The 19,235-nt window shown below is 34.9% G+C and overlaps 4 protein-coding genes across 5 annotated transcripts; 2 read left to right on the top strand and 2 right to left on the bottom strand.

Annotated features, from left to right (window-relative positions):
- Nucleotides 1-7,211: 7,211 nt before the first annotated feature.
- Nucleotides 7,212-9,222, top strand: TBL42 (TRICHOME BIREFRINGENCE-LIKE 42). The gene is made up of 5 exons (XM_078973316.1): nt 7,212-7,561; nt 7,846-8,017; nt 8,097-8,272; nt 8,381-8,539; nt 8,895-9,222. The coding sequence occupies exons 1-5, from the start codon at nt 7,275-7,277 to the stop codon at nt 9,184-9,186; spliced, it is 1,086 nt and encodes a 361-aa protein (XP_078829442.1). The 5' UTR covers nt 7,212-7,274; the 3' UTR covers nt 9,187-9,222.
- EMB1473 (Ribosomal protein L13 family protein) lies at nt 9,170-10,755 on the bottom strand. Its single transcript, XM_078973317.1, has 4 exons — nt 10,421-10,755; nt 9,748-9,933; nt 9,504-9,674; nt 9,170-9,377 (listed from the first exon to the last, which is right to left on the bottom strand). Exons 1-4 carry the CDS (start codon nt 10,658-10,660, stop codon nt 9,261-9,263), a joined length of 714 nt encoding a protein of 237 aa, XP_078829443.1. The 5' UTR covers nt 10,661-10,755; the 3' UTR covers nt 9,170-9,260.
- Nucleotides 10,756-13,484: 2,729 nt separating this feature from the next.
- On the top strand, nt 13,485-17,018 carry LOC145015762 (integral membrane protein (Protein of unknown function DUF92, transmembrane)). 2 transcript variants are annotated; one of them, XM_078974237.1, is made up of 5 exons: nt 13,485-14,023; nt 14,829-15,082; nt 15,332-15,455; nt 15,900-16,030; nt 16,709-17,018. In XM_078974237.1, exons 1-4 carry the CDS (start codon nt 13,577-13,579, stop codon nt 15,990-15,992), a joined length of 918 nt encoding a protein of 305 aa, XP_078830363.1. In that variant the 5' UTR covers nt 13,485-13,576; the 3' UTR covers nt 15,993-16,030; nt 16,709-17,018. The 2 variants fall into 2 exon arrangements, with proteins under 2 accessions (XP_078830363.1, XP_078830362.1); XM_078974236.1 differs by having other exon boundaries at nt 13,487-14,023; nt 15,926-16,030.
- Nucleotides 17,019-17,212: 194 nt separating this feature from the next.
- Nucleotides 17,213-18,881, bottom strand: LOC145017888 (B-box zinc finger protein 22-like). The gene is made up of 3 exons (XM_078975842.1): nt 18,542-18,881; nt 17,789-18,208; nt 17,213-17,725 (listed from the first exon to the last, which is right to left on the bottom strand). The coding sequence occupies exons 1-3, from the start codon at nt 18,722-18,724 to the stop codon at nt 17,423-17,425; spliced, it is 906 nt and encodes a 301-aa protein (XP_078831968.1). The 5' UTR covers nt 18,725-18,881; the 3' UTR covers nt 17,213-17,422.
- Between the last annotated feature and the right edge of the window lie 354 nt (nt 18,882-19,235).

A 19,235-nucleotide genomic window follows, 5' to 3' on the forward strand; every position in this document is an offset into this window, starting at 1 on the left:
AGACTCACCTCAAACTGTGCGTGTCAAATCATACTTAACAAATGACTTGTGAACTCCTCTCCCTATCGCACAACATAAATTTCTAATTAGCCATTAGATTACATTATCAATCCAAGATCCAAACCCAAATTCATGTCTTAAGGCAAAAAGGTTCTCTAATCCTTGCCTTATTAGGCCTCTTCCTCCCAAGGCCTAATTTCAAAAAACCCAAAGTGTCCAAGCCCAATCAAATAAACTCTAAGGCCCAAATACCATCTATCGTAGCCATAGGCCCGTAGGCCTTAATCTACAGGTGGGCTTGAGACCCAATAACCTAGAGTCCAAAAATCATTTTTGTCCACTGCATGCGTACGTGTGGCGTACTCTGTATGTACAGCCAACATACACTGGCCTTGACCAGTTACGAGTGGTTGGCCCGGTATACGCAGCGTACTGGGGAGTACGCCCAACGTACTGGCCATCTAAACCAAAAACCTTCTTGTGACTTAATCCTTTTAAGCCCTAATATCCAACGCATAGATCCAAGTCCCTAAAAAAGTCCTAAGCCATAAAGTTATAAACTTTATGCTTTTGGATGCATGGACGGGGACTAAGACATAAATTAAGTCCATAAACACACTTAGTAGATATCTAACACTTGCATGGTTGAGGATAAACCATCAAGGTCCGATTTTTATGGCTCCTAACACTTCCAAGAATCTAAACTATGGGACCAAAAATATAACATTAATCACCCCAAAACTAGATCTAAGCATGCAATGGACTAGGACAACTCATATGGATTGAAACTCCTTTAACTCAAAGAATCTAAACTATGGGACCAAAATATAACATTAATCACTCCAAAACTAGATCTAAGCATACAATGGCCAAGGTTTAAGCTTTATACCTCAAATAAGTCAGAAATGATGCCTAACTTCTGGATCTACAAGCTCTCTTCATGTCCTTGCTTCTTCCCCAAACACCTTCTTCTTCAAAACCACCAAATAACACCAAAAATGCACAAGGTAAGCTCAAAATGCATGCAAGAGGCTTAGGGATCGGTTTTAACTCTTTAAGGGCAATGGAGGCTGAGAGGATGAGGGGTATGAGGGACTTAAGGTGTTTAAATAGGGTGAAAACCCTAAAATTTATGGTTTGCCTCTGGCCAGACTACGTCCAGCATACGCATTGGTACGCCCAGCATACGCTGGGACTTCCCTAATCCACGCCTCACAAAGTGTACACCGTGCGTACACTATGTACGTCCAACGTACAAACCTTCCCAAAAATCACATTATTATATTTTTTCTTGGAGTTTGCATAAGAAAATACCTGGAAACTCGGGCGCTATAAATCTTACCCACTTGAATTAGACTTCATCCTCGAAGTCTAATGTTGTTGGGAATAACTCTGGGTAATGCTCCCTCGTCTCGTCTTCTGGCTCCCACGTCTACAAGCTCTCTTCACGTCCTTGATTTCTTCATGTCCTTGAAACATGGGGGTATTTTTTGGTATTTTGGATTATGTTTGAGAATTAGTCATTTGATGATTAGGAGTCGTATAAAGATGAGATTCGGAGTCGGGGCCTCATTAGCTATTGTTCACATTCACAGGTGAGTTTTCTTACTGTGTTTAGCGGGTCAAAGGCACCAATGTAATCCCATGGTTTATTATGTTAGGATCCTAGATGTCTGCATGAATCTTGCACGTGTATGTGTTGGTATGTATACCGAGTGAGGCTTGATGTCGGGCGAGGCCCGATGACTGTATTGTATGCTATTACCTTTGTGATTATCGTATGTGCTAGTATGATTATATATTTATACGCTTATATGTGTATCAGGCGGGGCCTTGTGATTGATAGATCTGTAATCCGAGTGGGGCTCGGTGTCGGGAAGGGTCCAAGGTCGGGTGGGACTCGATGACGGACGGGGCCCGATGAAGGGCGGGGGCCAAGTATTTGTTTATTATGTATGGTATATGGTATTTTGAGGAACTCACTAAGCTTTGTAATTACGATTTTCAGTTTATGTTTCAGATATATAACGTACATGTTAATGACCATGTATAATTGTCGTGTTTTGTAAGCTTGATAGCTTAAAAGTGAATATTAATATATAATATATGATTTTAAGCGTTTCATTCTAACAAGATAGTTTTTATGAGAATTGAAGTAAAACTATGTTTACAATCATTCAGAAATTGATGGGAAGTCTTATGAGATTCCGATCAAAAAGTCAAATATTTAAATTAACGAAAATGTAAAATTTAAGTTGGAAATAAGTAAAAATAATGTTATTGAAAGTTGTAAATTATCTATTTAGAAACATTTAGGCGAAAACCTAATCGAAATCTGAGTTACAACGAAGAGTTACGACTTATTGAAGTTTTGCGACAGAACCATCACGACGTCGTACGACGTAAAAAGTGAGTTTACGATAAACTACTTTTTAGCTATAATGATCTAAATGAAAATTGCAGTATCCATTAAACCGAGAACTTTCATAACAAGAACGTCCAAATCTGACTGCATATGAGGAAATTATGATTTTTCTAAAAATCAGCATAGCAGTATTCAGCTTGAACTTTGAATTATAGATCAAGCAATTTTTAGTTGATACAACCTAAACGAGAATCGAAAGTCTCGTTAATAGTAGTTCAACGGTAAAAAGACAGAACAAAACGGACGTCAGATGAAGAAGTTATGAATTTTTAACAGAATTTTCGTGTCCCGACCTGTTAAAAATATAATATTAAAAATAAAGTCAAAATTAGCCAACGGAGTTTAAAAAAACTGTAGAGTATAATTTCACATATGCGTGGATATAAAGAACGTCAAAAACGGAGCTCGTATGCAAAAGATATGAAATTTTGAAGTTTTAGGCACAAACTTCGAGGCTGGATGAACGCCCAGCGTACCAAGTGGTATGCTTAGCGTACAGATATATACGCCCAATGTACTTCGGATGTACGCTTAGCGTACTAGAATCGATGGGCATGTATCATATAGGTGCGACACGTCCGAGGCACGAGAACCGAACCATTGTCACATCGCTTGGTGCGCCCCGCGTACTAGGAGCATTGCTACACAGTATGCCCCACGTACTGATATTTACGCCCAACGTAAGTGCTGAACTTCGGGTAATATAAATAGAAAGCGAGGTTCTCCAATTTAAGTTTACATTTTTCCCATTTTTTACACTTCCTATTCTCTCTCAAGTTACCCCCCCCCCCCCCCCCCCCCCCCCCGCGCCGGAAGCCTAGGAAATATCCCTGACACCCAAAGCAAGTCCCGATGCACCGAAGACTCGAGAAAATAACATTTTTAAGTTGAAACTCTTCCCGCGCAAGGCCCGATTTTCAACAAAAATCACTGGTTTCGTCAAGGAAAGTCATTTTTAGAGATGAAGTGTTGCCCAAGTTATCATTTTACCATTCGGTTATTTCACGGTGAGTTCAATATAGGGACAATTGTATGTTATGTGTTATATGTTCAATGCGCTTTCCTGAGTTATTCTGGTTTTATACCATTGATCATGTAGAGCATGACTCGTATAACTTCTGGTATTGGCTTTGAGCCTTTGGCCATGTATAACATGTCTCGTATTATTCTGGTATCAGATTTATGCCTTTGGCCATGTAGAGCATGTCTTGTATCACTTCTGGTATTGGCTTTGTGCCTTTGGCCATGTAGAGCATGACTCCTATAACTTCTGGTATTGGCATAGGGCTATGTATGGCTGAAAGCCTATATATTCTAGCAAAATGATAATCCGAAATTGTATTTTCTGTGCCATTTTGGCTGAAGTTTTATTGATGTATATCAAGTTGAAATTGTTATGTCTCATTGATTGTAAATCTTTGAATCAAATTATTGGTTGATTTGGAAAGCCTGACATCTCTCTTTATTTCTGTCATATATATATATATATATATATATATATATATATATATATATATATATATATATATATATATATATGGCATGGCGTTATATTGTAACTGTTATTGAACTCACTAAGCGTCACCCGCTTATCCATTTCAGTGTTTAACTATTGCAGGTGATAAGCATCCAATATAGTCATATACTTTTGGAAGATGTAAAATAGTTAATATTATCACTTTTGTACTTAGTGTATAAATTCTTGGGAAGCTATATAATATATAAAACTTTGTAAAACTCTTAATAGTTGGTTTATATCCAGTCTTTTGTAAATTATATTATGAATATGCATGTAGTATGTTTAGAGTAATAATATGGTAAAGGTATTAGAGAAGTAGGGGTTCTCTCAAGGTACTTCTAGTTCGAAAAGGAAGAGCTCGAGATGATAGTAGAACATACACCTCCTTATTACACATTTTTTTGACTTAATTTGATATTTTATGATGCATTAACACCTTTGGTTCCACTTTGGTTTCGTGATGATGTTTTGGATTACAATATTATTAATTTAAAAATGAAAATTTTAGTCTTAACTCTTGCGACGTTACAAGTTGGTGTCAGAGCCTTGGTTTGAGGGATTCGAACGTACTCTCGGGTGTGTCTGAACTCAAACTGAGGATTTGGTTAAAGTTTTCAAACAGGAAATGATTTATTGAAAAGGGCTATCTAATACAAGAAAGGGTTTGGTGTATGCAACTGACCGAGCTCAAGTAAGTTTTCCCAAAATAACATTTCCTTTTTGAAAAACTTTACCAAATCCTCAGTTTGAGTTCAGACACACCCGAGAGTATGTTTGAATCCCTCAAACTAAGGCTTTGATACCAACTTGTAACGTCCCAAAATAAGACCATAAAATTTTTCATTTTTAGATTAGTAAAACATCAAACCACATCATTTTCATAAAACCAAAGTTATCTAAATGTATCAATACATCATCAATATCAGAGTAAATCATAAAATGTAGAACCGAGTGGTGTGTGCTCTGTAATCATCCTGAGCGCTTCCCTTTGGAACCAGAAGTACCTTAAACATAAACTGAAAAACGTAAGCACAAAGTATAGTGAGTTCCCTAAATACCACATACCATACATACATAAATAAACTTAGAATGGGCCCCACCCTTCATAGCCCCACCCCCAAGCATTTGGCCCCTCCCGATAATGAGCCTTGCTCAATATATAGATCTATCAGTCAATGAGCCCTACCCAGCATACATATACACATATAAACACAACACACATGCAATAATCACGAAGATACATAGCATATAAAATGGTCATCGGGCCCCACCCGGTAAGCATAAGAGTATATAACATATATGAGAGTCGCACAGACATCTAACATCCTAACATAACAAAATCATGGGCCAGAATTGATGCCTTCAACCCGCTAATCATGGTGAGGAAACTCACCTCGCACTTTCGAATCTCACAAAAAGAATCTCTAGCTGTTGTCTCGCAAAAATACCCACGCTATCAATCACAAAATAATCATCCAATCAATAATTGGATCCCAACTCACATAAAGAGCCTAAAATAGGGTAAAAGACCTTTATACCCTTTACCTAACTTGGCCCAAAGCCCCAATGGTGTTGTCTAAAAGCCAAAATTCCAAAATAATCACCCAAGGCCCAATCATGACCTAATTTTCCAAATTCGGCCCAACTTTGTTGTCCTTTTCCAAGTGAACCCAAAACAAGTATCAGCCCAAAAACCTGATGGCCCAACAAGGCCTTAAACATCTAAGTCCAAACATGGCCCAAATCCAAAGCCCAAGAGTTCGAAGCCCAACCCGCTGAGTACGCGGGGCGTACTCAGCACGTAGGCGCAACATACTTGCTTTAGGGATTGTACGCTAAGTGTACCTGCTTGTACGCCAACATACTCCCCCATTTGGCTAACTTCCATTTTTCTAGCTTTAATCGATTAAGACCTCAATCCAAATTTTGATCTGACTTCCTTATGATGGTTTATCACGTAAAGTTGCATGGCTTAATGAGGCTCTTAGAGCTCAAAAGAGCTCAATAGATGATTTAATGCATGCATGAGACCAAATACACCATAAAGTTTGCACCTTCAAGCTTAATAAGCCCTTCAAACATCCATATTTACAAGATTTAGCTTCTAAAACGATCTTCACCCATCAAGACCAATCAAAAGGGACTAAAATGGCCATAAACATATCCAAAGAAGATGCATAAGAGAACTTGTCAAGATAAGATATTTATACCTCAAATGACTTGCAAAATGAGTGATGATTATGGATCTCTAAGCTTTACACTAAGCAATGAACCTTCAACTTTCTTCTATCCCTTCAAAATGATCAAATAAGCACCAACTTTCTTCTTAAGAGCTCAAAAATGATGGCTAAGGGTCGAAATCTAGGGTTTAGGAGGTATGGAGGCTGATAAAGAGGCCAACACTAGGGACTTAAGGAGTTTATATAGGGTGCAACACCCTAAAATTACGGTTTCATTAAACCCTTGTACGCACAACGTACGAGGCTCAACTCTGCGATCTGATTCTGTCCTTAGTACACTAAGTGTACCATGTGGTACGCCCCGCATACTATCTTCTCAGCTAATACACTAAGCTTACCCAATGGTACGCCAAGCATACTAACCCCAAGGTCCAAAATGCAATAATTTAAATAAAAAGGCTAAAAAGAAACATACCCAATTCAAATGTTAGACTACAACAATCGTATACACCATATGCAGTAAAGACCGTCTCATATGTCCTAAGTATATGTCTAAAAGCACCACAATTTTTTTCCTTCGGTTTCTATGTGATTAAATCCATTCATACTACATTTCTAAGTGTTGTTTTTGTTACCTCAACATCTTCACTTTTATGATCTATATTTATGCTTGTTTATTCTTAGTAACATTTATAACCATTTATGGAATAATGACTTGAAAGACTACCAAACTTTTAATTTTGTTTATATTTAGTCGTTGAACTTTTTTTTTGCTTTATTTACTTTAAATTATTTAAAATTGTTTACATTTTTCCATTATAACCGTTGTAACCAATGATAAAGGTAAAATGTAAACAATCAAATAATTCAAAGATAAATCTAGCACGAAAAAAAAATCCAATGATCAAATATAAACAAAATTAAAAATTTATTTCCTTCTCAGAAGTCACTATCCCACTATGAAATTATGATTATCATGAAAAAACTTTAGAAAAAATAAATGCCTATTTTCATTTTCTCTTTCTAAAAACATGGTATTTATTTAAATAAAATTTAATTTAAACTTTATATAAGGGCAATCAGCCAATCACAGTACCCAACCACCAGTCTTTTCTGCTGTCTCTTCCCTTTCTCGCTCTCCGTGTTCACCATGTTCAAAACCACTCTGCGTACCGCCTTCGCTGCCATTTTCTTTCTACTAACGATTCTGATCTCTCAAGCTCACGACAATGGAAAAGGAACTCGAAGAAGTAGAAGTAGACAATCAAACGAGTGCAATTTGTTCAAAGGAAGCTGGATTATGGATCCATCGTACCCGATTTATAACGGATCTGAATGCCCCTTCGTAGACTCCGGATTGAACTGTCAGAAGAACGGAAGAGACGACACGATGTACCTCAAGTTCAGATGGCAACCTCATCGTTGTGCTCTTGCGAGGTTAGTAGCTTTTTCAATAATGTAGGGGATCTGTTTGTGGTTTTAGTTTATGAGCTCAAGAACAAATTGTTTTCTAGAAATTTCGAATGCTGAATTGCTGGAATAAACGAATAATCTGTTGCTGAATCAATTTATCCTTGTTTCAGACTTTCAGTTCATTCAATCAACGTTTCAAACAAATGGATTCCAATCATATCTGCTAATTTTTACTCTGGATTTCATTATAGTTTTCCCTAGCAAAAATTGCAAATAACTTTTAGTATTTTACAAATGGAAATGTACAGTTTCAGTGGCAAAAGGTTTTTGAGGAGAAATAGAGGCAAGAAAATCATGTTTGTGGGCGACTCACTGAGTTCAAACCAGTGGCAATCACTCGCATGCATGCTTTATCACTCGGTTCCTTCCACTAAGCATACTTTCACGCGTGAAGGACCACTCTCAAATCTTTCATTCCCAGTAAGTTAATGATGTAAATTTTGTGTTTATTATTTGCATTGTTTTGCAAATTTGAAGTTTTATTTTGTGTTTGTTGAAGGAATATGGAGTTTCGGTTATGTACTTGAAAAACGGGTTTCTTGTAGACCTTGTGGTGGAGAAAGAGAGTCGAGTTCTAAAATTGGACTCGATTAGTAGAGGAGGGAAATGGGAGGGAGTAGATGTTTTGATCTTCAATAGCTATCATTGGTGGACACATAGCGGATCCCTTCAAACGTGTGTCATTCATATTCTTTCTCTGTTAAATTGTTCTTTCTTTGTTTAAGTAAAAATGGAAAAGTATCATCTTATTTGAATCATATGATTTGATTTTTTTGGGTGTAGATGGGATTACTACCAAGTCGGGGAAGAGATATACAAAGACATGGGACGAATGGAAGCTTACAAGATCGCTTTGACCACATGGGCGAAATGGGTTGACTCGAACATTAATCCTAACAAGACCCGAGTCTTTTTTCAAGGGATCTCCGCCATTCATGATGAGTAAGCTAAAAAATAATTTGATTTAATCAGACTGCATTTGTTACACAAGACAAGATTAGATTGGACCAGATAAGACAAGATAAACTTTCTAAAGCTATTTTTGATGACAAAAATATAGACATTCACGTCTTTTCTCAAACTAAAGATTAAAAAGTGAAGACGTTTTCTCATTTTTTTGGGAAATTTGTCTCGTTAACATCGGTTTGTCCATCTTTTTATTATATTGTCCCATTAACATCAGTCAGAGTCCTAAACACAGACTAAGTCCAAGTCATCGTAATGCATTTTTAGGGTTTTGGTTGTAACTTGTTTTTGTTGCTTTTGTTCAAATTATTAATCGACTTTGTGTGAATAGGGGCAAAGATTGGAATGAGCCAAATGTTCGAAATTGTCAAGGGCAAACCCTACCTATTCATGGACTTCATTTTCCCGGGAAAAGATACCCGGGGCAACACGTAGTGAAGGGCGTTTTGGTCAAAATGAAAAATCCGGCTTATTTATTGGATATAACGCTTCTTACGCAACTAAGAAAAGATGGCCACCCGTCCATATACGGTGATGAAGGTCGAGATTGTAGCCATTGGTGCCTAGCTGGGGTTCCCGATACTTGGAATCAAATTTTGTACAATATTTTGCTCAAAAAATAATCTTTTTTTGCATTTAATTAGAAGGTAAGTTCAACATTTAATTTGCAAAAAAAAAAAAAAAAAAGACATGGAATCTAGGTTTGTTTTTGTATCCTTTTGTCTCTTATCGGCAAATCTATGGGCTTTTGTGCTTGATGTGGATGATCGGGTCCCTCGTACACCTTAAGATGAGTAAACAAATCTCGTCCAAGCTACAAAATAATTATAACAAATTTAACAAAATATGAAAATTGGAAGGGTGATTTTGGAAAATATTGTTTTCCTCTTTGATTATACCAAAAAACTACTCAAATCAAACAAAAAGTTTGTGAACTTACCCTTCCTTTAGGAAGCATCCCACGAACAGCATGCTCGATAATCCTTTCAGGAATCCTTTGTTGAAGTTGATCAAAAGTTTCCACTGTCATTCCACCTGGTCTTCCTGAATGCCTCCTGTAAAGTTTCTGTAGCCTCTTTTTACCCGAAACAGCAACTTTCTCAGCATTCACCTAATATTTACAAATTATGCTCATAGTTGATTACAATAGATTGTTATAAAAGATGAAGTAGAGGAATGTATACCACAATTACAAATGCTCCCATGTCTACACTAGGAGTATAGGTTGGAAGATTCTTCCCACGTATGTGAACTGCTATAGCTGATGCCATTCTTCCAAGAATTTTATCAGTTGCATCAACAACATACCATGTCTTTTCTGTGTTCACATGGTCTTCAGCTTTTGGGTACCATGTTTTGTTCCATACATCCTGTCCACAAACGATAGAAGAATGTTATAGATTCTATATACAGATTTCAATCAGACTTCATCCGATATACAGAAGTTTGGATACAGATTCTATGAAGCTCAAACACATTCTACTTTTTGATGTATAACTAGGAGCTGTAAAAGTGTAAGACTATGCAACATTCTTTCATTGATAAGATGGAGGAGCTCATGTAGGCTAGAGATAGAGTTACATGATTGAGTATTAATTTGATAAATCGATCTGTAATTTTTGAAAGCGAATCTTCGTTTTCATTTTTCGAACAATTAACCTAAATTAGGCATCGAATATCGCCGTAGGGCACAATTACGGAGTAATGTCTGCACAATTGTGCTAAACAAATGTTTACGAAATTAAGAGCAAATACTCAAACATGTAGTCAAGCAATGCTCTAACATTCGTTCTAATTTCGCTCGACAACAGAGAATTCGCCGGAAAACGACGAGAAAAGGGAGATTAAAAGGAGTACCGGTCCTTTGAAATCGGAATCGGTGAACATCCAACGCTGTTCAACAGGTGCAAGTGTCCGTTGTTGAACTTTCTGTTCTTCGCAGCGAATCTGAAAGTTCCGACTGGTTCGAGCTCCGATGATGTGCTTTGGGGAGGAGGCTGATGCTGCCATTGTTGAAAACCCGAAGAGAACTGGAGACCTGTTGTTCTGCGAGGCTCCGAACATCACAGACGATGAGGTTGCATACGCCATCGCCATTTGCTGTTAGTTTTCTCCGACCTCTGTCACCACCGTCTTCAATCTTCCTTCTTCAGGGAAGTAGGAGTAGGATAAGGTTTAGTGCAGGAAGCTCAGTTCCTAGAAATGCTTTTATCGGACAGTTGTAGATATTTTCATTTCCACCCCTAGTTTATTTTATGATACACACAAACTCCCCTGAGATTGGAGATTGAAAATTGGTAAAAAGAGGTTACAATGTCTTAAAGCCTAATATTTTCCACACTCCATGGCTCATCTAAGAATTGATTGTTGTTTGATACAAGATATTCTAATTTTTTTTTTTTTTTTTTTTTTTTTTTTTTTTTTTTTTTTTTTTTTTTTTATGAATATAACCTTTATTAATTAAAAATAAAGACAAATAATTTTAGAAATAGTATGAAATATGTTAAAAATGAATGAAGGTGATGTATATATGCTCTTATATGACAGTGTCTAGTGAACCCGATTATGACTTGTAAACCCATTTATGACTTGTGAACATGATTATGACTCACAAACATGCATGCTTGTATAATTGAATGGGTTAGGTGGATTGTGTTTGTATTTGACAAATACGAGTTAGTGTTGACCCATATGACATGTTTAAGTATACGGGTCGTGTTCGGGTTACGTTTTCGAATCTGACAATCTGAACATGACTCAGTTTTCATCCCTAATTAAAAGTCACTTTTTTTTGGTGCTTTTTTTTTCTTGTCCTCACCACTTTTTCTTCAATAGACCACCTATTCTTGTCAATGGTCTATTTTGCTTCAACGTTCTTTGGTAAGATTGTCAACTCGAATGGATGTGCTTATTTAAAAAAATATATATATATATATATATATCATTTTAGCTTTTTGAACAATAACAAAATGATTCTCAAAACCTCACATTTACAAATTACATGTCCACATTGCTATGCCAAATTGAGTAATCTCATAAAAACCAAATTTTTAAGTCTCATTAAAAAAAAAGTTGAAATAATTTCCCTAATATCATGAGAATTTCACAAACAGTTTATGAAAGTCTAAAAAACAAAGTTGTATTTCTTTCCTAAATCCACATCTTATATATTTTCTAAATTTAAGCCCGATTTAAGGTCCTGAACAAAAGTAAATATGAGGCCCTTAAAAATACCAAAAATTCTAATCACATAACTTAAACTAAAGTATAGTAAGGTTTAACAATTGGATTATAATAATGTATATGTATAATTGAACCGAAGCATATAGGATCGTATTCCAATATTTCAAACATGTATTTGATGCTTTACTACACTCCTTTTTTCGAAAACATGTCTCATCACATTAGATTAAGTTTTAGTATCTTAACCACACAAGCTTACAAGCTTTTGTACCTATGCAATTGGGGCCAAATCAGACTTCTGAACTTGAGCAACCTAACCATAAACACCATTTCATGTTGCCTTTATTAGTAAAACAAAAACAAAATCATACAGCCAATTTTGGATATCAAGATTGAATTGCGACTTATAGTCCATAAATAGATTAAAGAACAACACCTATCAAAAAAAATCTTGAAATCATACCACATTCAAAAACCTTTAATTGATTCACCTCTTAATATCCTTCAAATTATTAAAAGTTCAACATTTTTAGCAAATGATCGGTTGAACATGCAACATAAATTAAAAAACCACAAACTAAAATGAACTATAAATAATTATATACCCATGGAAAAGGTTTGAAATTAAACTAACCTTCAAAAAGAATCTACACATATAATGTTCATCGTGTCTCTCCCAATTTGTACGTTGCCTTCTCAACATCTTAATTATTTCTCAAAGCTAACTCTAACTTGAAACACCTAAAAACTTAAAAAATGAGGAAAAAAAATGATTGACATAATGAAAAATAAGTTTCAATTAATTTAATTGAACATTAGAACTTTATATTTAAGAAATAGTATTTAGAACTTGTAGAACTATATATAGAATTAGAAATAATAACTCATGTAAAAAACAAATTATCAAATTAATAGAAACAAATCTCAACAAAAACCCACAATAATATATAATAATAGTATTTTTTTAACAATAAATAATTTCAATGATAATCACATATAAATAAGAAATTTATTATTAAATATGTAAAATAAAGTTTAATATTTATATGACAAAATTCAGAAAAACATAATTGTTTCTCTCAACATTTAGTAAAAACCCTTAGCATTTTGTTTATATATAGATAAACATTTACATTTTTAGTTATTTTTCACATTATCCCAAATATCCGGTTTTAAAAAAAAATTATCGGTTGTTTTATGACATGACATTGACTTTTTCGTTTTTAGGTGAATATGAAAAACAAAAATAAGTGACGTTGCCTATCGTTTAAGGTAAAATATAAGAAATAAATCGTTATTCAACAACCATTGCTCAAGCAAAAATAAACGATGTCGTTTTTTTTTTTTTTTCATGTCAATCTAACAACGAACAAAATAAATGACATGTCACAAAACAACCGTTAATTTCTATTGAAAAAATAAATATTTAAATAAATCTGTAAAATAACTAAAAATATAAGAGTTTTTGATATATGAATATATATATTTTAGATATTGGTAGATTAATTGTTATATATATTTTTTGTTGTATTTTGCGTTGTTTATATGAATAGTTATCCATTTTTTTTCTTAAAACCCGTAAAATTTTGATTGAATGATTTAAGAATAAGTCCCACAATACTATTATTTTACCCAATAACTCATTAAAAATTAGTTACATTGTCCTATGGCCTAATTTTATTGATTTAACCCTTTTTTTATTCTGTCAAAATCTGAAGGGTAGAAATGAATTTTCATCCATATTCCATGGTAGGCTTTCTTTCTAGACTCGGCAATCGTCAAATCGTCACCGCCGTTGCTTAACATCGACGGAAACCGACCCCATAAAAAATGGCGACAATTCCATTGTCAACCATTCACACGATCCTCCCACCACTACCCCCTTCACTAACCCTCCGCCGTCGCCCGTCTAACAATCTCTCATCATTTCAAAATCTCTTCAGACCTTCCAACAAACCCCTGATTTCCACCTTCACCTCAAATCTCGTCAAACCTTCAGCAATGGACTCCATTTCTTACACGAGAGTCCAATCGAGCGGCAGTTCTAGTGTTCCCGATCTAGGGCTCATTCAACGTGCTATTCAATTGGCTCAATCATCACCACCCACATGGCAATCTGCTATTTTCAGTAATTTTGTGATTTTTCTCGTGGGATCGCCGCTTCTGGTATCGGGATTGTCTCTCTCCGGCATCGCCGCCGCCTTCTTGCTAGGTACTCTTACTTGGCGTGGGTTTGGACCATCGGGATTTCTTCTCGTCGCCACTTACTTCGTTATTGTAAGTAAAACTCAACTTAATCTGTTCAGCTCGATCAAAGTACCCCAGCTTTATATCAATTGATAGTGGGCAATGATGTTCTGATGTTCTCTTCTCGATCAAATACATTCGATGGGTTTTTTTTTCATTTTACCTCTGGAGATCTGATCTCCCCAAATCCCCAATTAAGCACAAACATAGCACTTCAAGATTTTGAATTCTTATACAATTTGCCACCAATTAAAGCTAAAGTTTTTGTATAACACTTGTTGTCATAAGATTTGAAGTTGGTGTAAAGTTATATTTACAAAAAGAAGGCAAACTTCATACCATCTGGAGCTTTAAAAATAGTTTGTTTGACTACAAAAAAGTCAAAATTTCTCTCTAATTCTCAATTCCCAATGAACCAAATTGAGAATCTTGTAGTTTTTTTGTACTTTCTGTTTGTTTCATCCTTTCTAATATGTTCAATTTGTGAAACAAGATGGCCCAATTAGGGATGTTTGGATGTATGGTCCACTTAAGGTCAATCACAGCACTTAAAGATTTCTGATTTCTCATGCATTTTGGCACAAAATAAAGCAAACATTTTTCTATAATGGTTCTTGACGTAAGATTTGAAGTGGGTATCAAAATCTATCTAGAAAAAAGAAAGTAGAATTCAAGTATCTTGATCTTTAAAATCAGTATCTTTGACCACAAAAAGTCAAACTATTTATGTGTGTCAACTATTTATAGTCAAAATAACCATATCAATAACTAATAAGTGCTCAAAGTGATGTAAATAACAACAAATTATGTGCTTTTTTAATCTTTAAAATCGAAGGGTACAGCAGTAACAAAGGTAAAAATAGCTCAAAAGGAAGCTCAAGGTATTGCAGAGAAGAGAAAAGGAAGAAGAGGACCCGGGAGTGTGATTGGTTCAAGTGCTGCGGGTTGTGTTTGTGCATTGCTTTCAATTTATGGAGTTGGTGGCAAAGTGTTTTCTAGGGTTTGGGAACTCGGATTTGTTGCTAGTTTTTGTACAAAGTTGAGTGACACTGTGTCTAGTGAGATTGGAAAAGCATATGGCCAAACAACGTAAGTAATTCTAGAATCTAGTTATAACCGTCTAGTAAGGGTTTGAATCTCAGTAGCAGTCACAGTCACAGTGTGGGAGTTTCAGTTCCAATATGATTTGGGCCGACTGTTTTGCCCGCTATCAAGTGGGCCCACTGTGTACTTGATTTACATCTCACATGAGAGCTTAGGGATTGCTGGAAGAATAATCCTTTTACAGATATAGCATTACATTTAGACTTGAATTTATTTATTTATTTATTTTTGTAGATATCTAGTAACAACGTTGAAGGTGGTCCCGAGGGGAACCGAAGGGGCGGTTAGTGTTGAGGGAACTGTTGCCGGGGTTTTAGCTTCGATTGTTCTTGCATTTGTCGGTTGTGTTATGGGTGAGGTACACATTGTTCTATCTTTATTCTTTTCACATCTTACATTTCTTATAAGGGTGTGGATACCTCCCTCCTTCCAAAACGCGTTTTAAAGTCGTAAGGACAATAGATCCCATGAAAACTCTGCAGTTAAGCTTATTTAGGCTAGAACAATACCATGACGGATAGCCACTTTGGAAGTCTGTCAGGTTGTCTAAAGCGGACAATATCTTAGTACACATGGAAAAGTTTTTTAGGCTTGACGAGGAGGGCATTCATGTTTTTGGCGCAAAAAATGAGTCATTGTCCTTTTTCTACCTTATTCTACTTTTTTGAGCAGGACAAAATTATACTTTTTGTCTCATTGTCATCATTTAGTCATGTTACCATTTCAATGCATGTTAAACGCAAAACAAGTTATTTTTACTCTGGGGGCCTTAATTGATGGGATTAAATATTCTAATTATTAGGTATGTTTTATATTTTGTGGTACAAGATTAAGGTTGCGGAAGCAGTCGTATGCGTGTTGGCATCACAAATTGCAAATGTTGGTGAAAGTGTGATTGGGGCTGTGCTCCAAGATAAAAAAGGATACGAATGGGTAAGCAAAAAAACAAGTTTGTTTATTTATTAATTATTTTTTCCATGCATTTAGAACATTATTTATTTATTGGGAGAATTTCATATATACCACTCTTAAACTTCATAATATCATATTTACCCAGCTTAATTTCTCAATATCATATTTACCCTTCATAAACCTTCAAAATATCATATTTGCCCAAATCCTTTTTTATAATGTTTTTAATATTTTATAATATTTTTTTATACCTTAGAATTATTACAATAATTAAAAAATTTAACCATATTATCCTTACGTCTATTATAATGGAATGTGAACTTCTAAATTGTTGGAATATCAGCCTCTTGATAGACAAAAAGATTCATCTTCAACCCTTTTTATGGAATGTATATTTTAATTGTTTTGTTTTTGTTGTTGTTGGTTATTATTATGTTCTAGATGAAGGATATTTTAAATATTACCATTAATATTTTGATGTTTAAAAAGTGCATATATGATATTTTGATATTTAAGGACATATATGATATTTTGATGTTTAAAAAGGACATATATGATATTTAGAAATTTTATGAAGGGTAAATATGATATTTAGAAATTAAGTTGGGTAAATATGATATTTTGATGTTTAAGAAAGGCATATATGAAATTCTCCCTTATTTATTTATACAATTCTAATTGTGCCTTTGTTTTTTGTAGCTTAACAATGATGTGGTAAATGTGATCAATATATCACTGGGTAGCATACTAGCCATCTTGATCAACCAATTTGTACTCCAAAATTGGCTTCCATAAACAACCTAGTTTAAATTCTTTCTAAGTTTGTTGTATAAATGGCTAATTTTAATGATAGTTTTATTCGCTAAAATTCTTTTTTGTTTAGAATTGAGTTAGTAATACATTTGGGTGCGTTCTACTTTGTATAGTGTAACCATTGATAGCATGTAAGATGCATAATTTGATTAGAGGTCATTATTTATTGTTTTAATATCATTACGAATTTTATAAAGTTTAAAATTTGCTTTTACTTTCGTATTTGGACATTAACTAGTCATTTATATAAGTGCTAGGGATAAAGTTGCTTATTTAGACGACTTAAATGTCAATATTTATGCAATATAGGGTTAATTTGAAAAGAACAAAACTATTTCCAGCCATTTGGAAACATATTGTGGCTAATATTAAAAATACACAAATAGAACATAACAAATTTGAAACTTGGTTACTATTTTATGAACTATATAACATCATCACTAAATTATTCATCCTTTACATATCAATTTCATTACACCACCAAGTTATATTATAACTTTTACATCGACAACACCAAGTTCTCAATCAATTCAATACATTTGTAACAACACTACACACACTACTAAACCCACAAACTTCTAGAAAAAAAAAAAAAAAAAATTAAAACTGTCGCCTCCTTTTTAAGGCACCACAATCAGTTTGTTGAGAACCATAAAAACTTGGCATAGGCAAGTAGCAAACATCCGGAACAAAAGCAGCAGCCGACTCCACCTGGCGCTGCTGATGCTGACGTGGACGCGTTTTTTGCCAGCAAAGACCAGAAGCAGTAGGCGGTGAAGAGATTTGTGGGACCGCCCATGACGCATCCGGGACCCGCCCCAACCCGTCTTCGCCATCTGGCTCGACCTCCATGGCTCGTAGAATCGGGGACCCATCTGACTCACTCAGTTTCCCACTATCAGCCTATTCAAATGAAGCTAAATGTAAAAAACGTTATTTCTTGCATGATAAGTAATTCATTTTTACCTTATTTGAGGTATTGTCAAAGTAGTTATAATTCTGATTGAAATCAGTCAACGCAAGAAAGTCATCAAACTGCCATTGTTGAATATTCTCAGTAGTCACTCCTCCTCCAGTGAAAGACATCTTATTATTAGGTACAAAATCATCAACTCTTGCAGATTCAACAGGCGTAATTGGATTAACAGTTTTCCTTATCATTGATTGTGATTTTTCTGCTTCTGGAACCCTGTCGCCATTAGAGTATGATGACTTTCCTGTAGATGATGATGCACCAATTTCAGGACCTTCGACACCTACTTTCACTCCTGTAAGTAGAAACCTCTGATGGGATGAAACTAAAGTGTTGACTTTATGTATCGCTATATCGCATTTTCTGCATAGCAAAGCTCTGTCTTCAAGACAAAAGAAGTATCCAACTGCTTCCTGTATGATTGAATTCAATGATTGTTTAACAAAAATGAATACAACATCGATAACTGATTTCGAATGTTTAGTAAGTTATTTCCTGAACATGTATGTAATTAGTTGAGATACAGGAAGAAAATTCCTAGAATCATTAGAAGTTAATCAACTGAATTACGGGTTCAATCGATAAGCCAAAATGATCGATCTATCTTCCTAATTTCCAGAAGAAATTCCTATCAACAACTGGCTGTGGCCCATACGATATAATAGCATGTGTTGTACCTAACTCGATCAAATCAAATCAAAATCATTAAGCAAAAACGAAAAACACGGGTAAGTAATCAAACATACCTGACAAATATCACACTTTGGCATTTGAGAAGTGGAAGTAGAAAGAGGAACTCTCTGATGCTTACTAGCGAGTTTGTTAGCAGCATGTACCTTCTCATCGCAAGCCCAACACAACGCCGCTTCATCGGCGCAACACAGCACCGTCGCCTCCGCCGCCTCACACACGTTGCACTGAATTTTCATCGTTCAAGAATCAAATCTTGTGACAATTCACGGATCTTATCCTCTATCTGAAAGTCTGAGATCTAGGAGAAGTATCTTAGGGTTTAAGAAGTAAATGGGCCAAAAGGAAAGGAGGTGATATAGGAAGTGGGGTTTTCTTCAGAGAACATGTACTGTTCGAATTCAATGAATCATTAAAGTGTGTATTTAATTAAGTAATTAATTTTAAAAATAATAATAAAATGGAATATAAAAATTAATTAATTTGAAAATAGTAATAAATTGGAATATAGAAATAATGATATATGTTGCGGCGTACGAATGTAATTTTAGTTATTCAGGAAAAATATAAATACTTTTGGGTTTTTTGAAAGATAATGTAATTTTAGTTATTCAGGAAAAATATAAATACTTGTGGATTTTATGAAAGATAATGTAATTTTAGTTGTTCAAGAAAAGTACAAAATATTCTTAGATTTTTTTTTTGCACCAAATGTTTTGTTTTTTAATAGAGAGGTTATATGTATAACAT

This window comes from Lactuca saligna, chromosome 9 (genome assembly GCF_052625555.1).
Source record: "Lactuca saligna cultivar CGN05327 chromosome 9, ASM5262555v1, whole genome shotgun sequence".
Lineage (NCBI taxonomy): Eukaryota > Viridiplantae > Streptophyta > Magnoliopsida > Asterales > Asteraceae > Lactuca > Lactuca saligna.

Coding starts and splice junctions, on each gene's coding strand:
- TBL42 (XM_078973316.1), top strand. CDS start 7,275: ATGTTCAAAACCACTCTGCGTACCGCCTTCGCTGCCATTTTCTTTCTA. Junction 7,562..7,845: donor CATCGTTGTGCTCTTGCGAG/GTTAGTAGCTTT, acceptor GGAAATGTACAG/TTTCAGTGGCAAAAGGTTTT. Junction 8,018..8,096: donor TCTCAAATCTTTCATTCCCA/GTAAGTTAATGA, acceptor TGTTTGTTGAAG/GAATATGGAGTTTCGGTTAT.
- EMB1473 (XM_078973317.1), bottom strand. CDS start 10,660: ATGGCGATGGCGTATGCAACCTCATCGTCTGTGATGTTCGGAGCCTCG. Junction 9,934..10,420: donor ATTCCGATTTCAAAGGACCG/GTACTCCTTTTA, acceptor GTTTGTGGACAG/GATGTATGGAACAAAACATG. Junction 9,378..9,503: donor GGATGCTTCCTAAAGGAAGG/GTAAGTTCACAA, acceptor ATTATTTTGTAG/CTTGGACGAGATTTGTTTAC.
- LOC145015762 (XM_078974236.1), top strand. CDS start 13,577: ATGGCGACAATTCCATTGTCAACCATTCACACGATCCTCCCACCACTA. Junction 14,024..14,828: donor TCGCCACTTACTTCGTTATT/GTAAGTAAAACT, acceptor TTAAAATCGAAG/GGTACAGCAGTAACAAAGGT. Junction 15,083..15,331: donor AAAGCATATGGCCAAACAAC/GTAAGTAATTCT, acceptor TTATTTTTGTAG/ATATCTAGTAACAACGTTGA.
- LOC145017888 (XM_078975842.1), bottom strand. CDS start 18,724: ATGAAAATTCAGTGCAACGTGTGTGAGGCGGCGGAGGCGACGGTGCTG. Junction 18,209..18,541: donor CAAAGTGTGATATTTGTCAG/GTATGTTTGATT, acceptor TCAATCATACAG/GAAGCAGTTGGATACTTCTT. Junction 17,726..17,788: donor TTGACAATACCTCAAATAAG/GTAAAAATGAAT, acceptor TCATTTGAATAG/GCTGATAGTGGGAAACTGAG.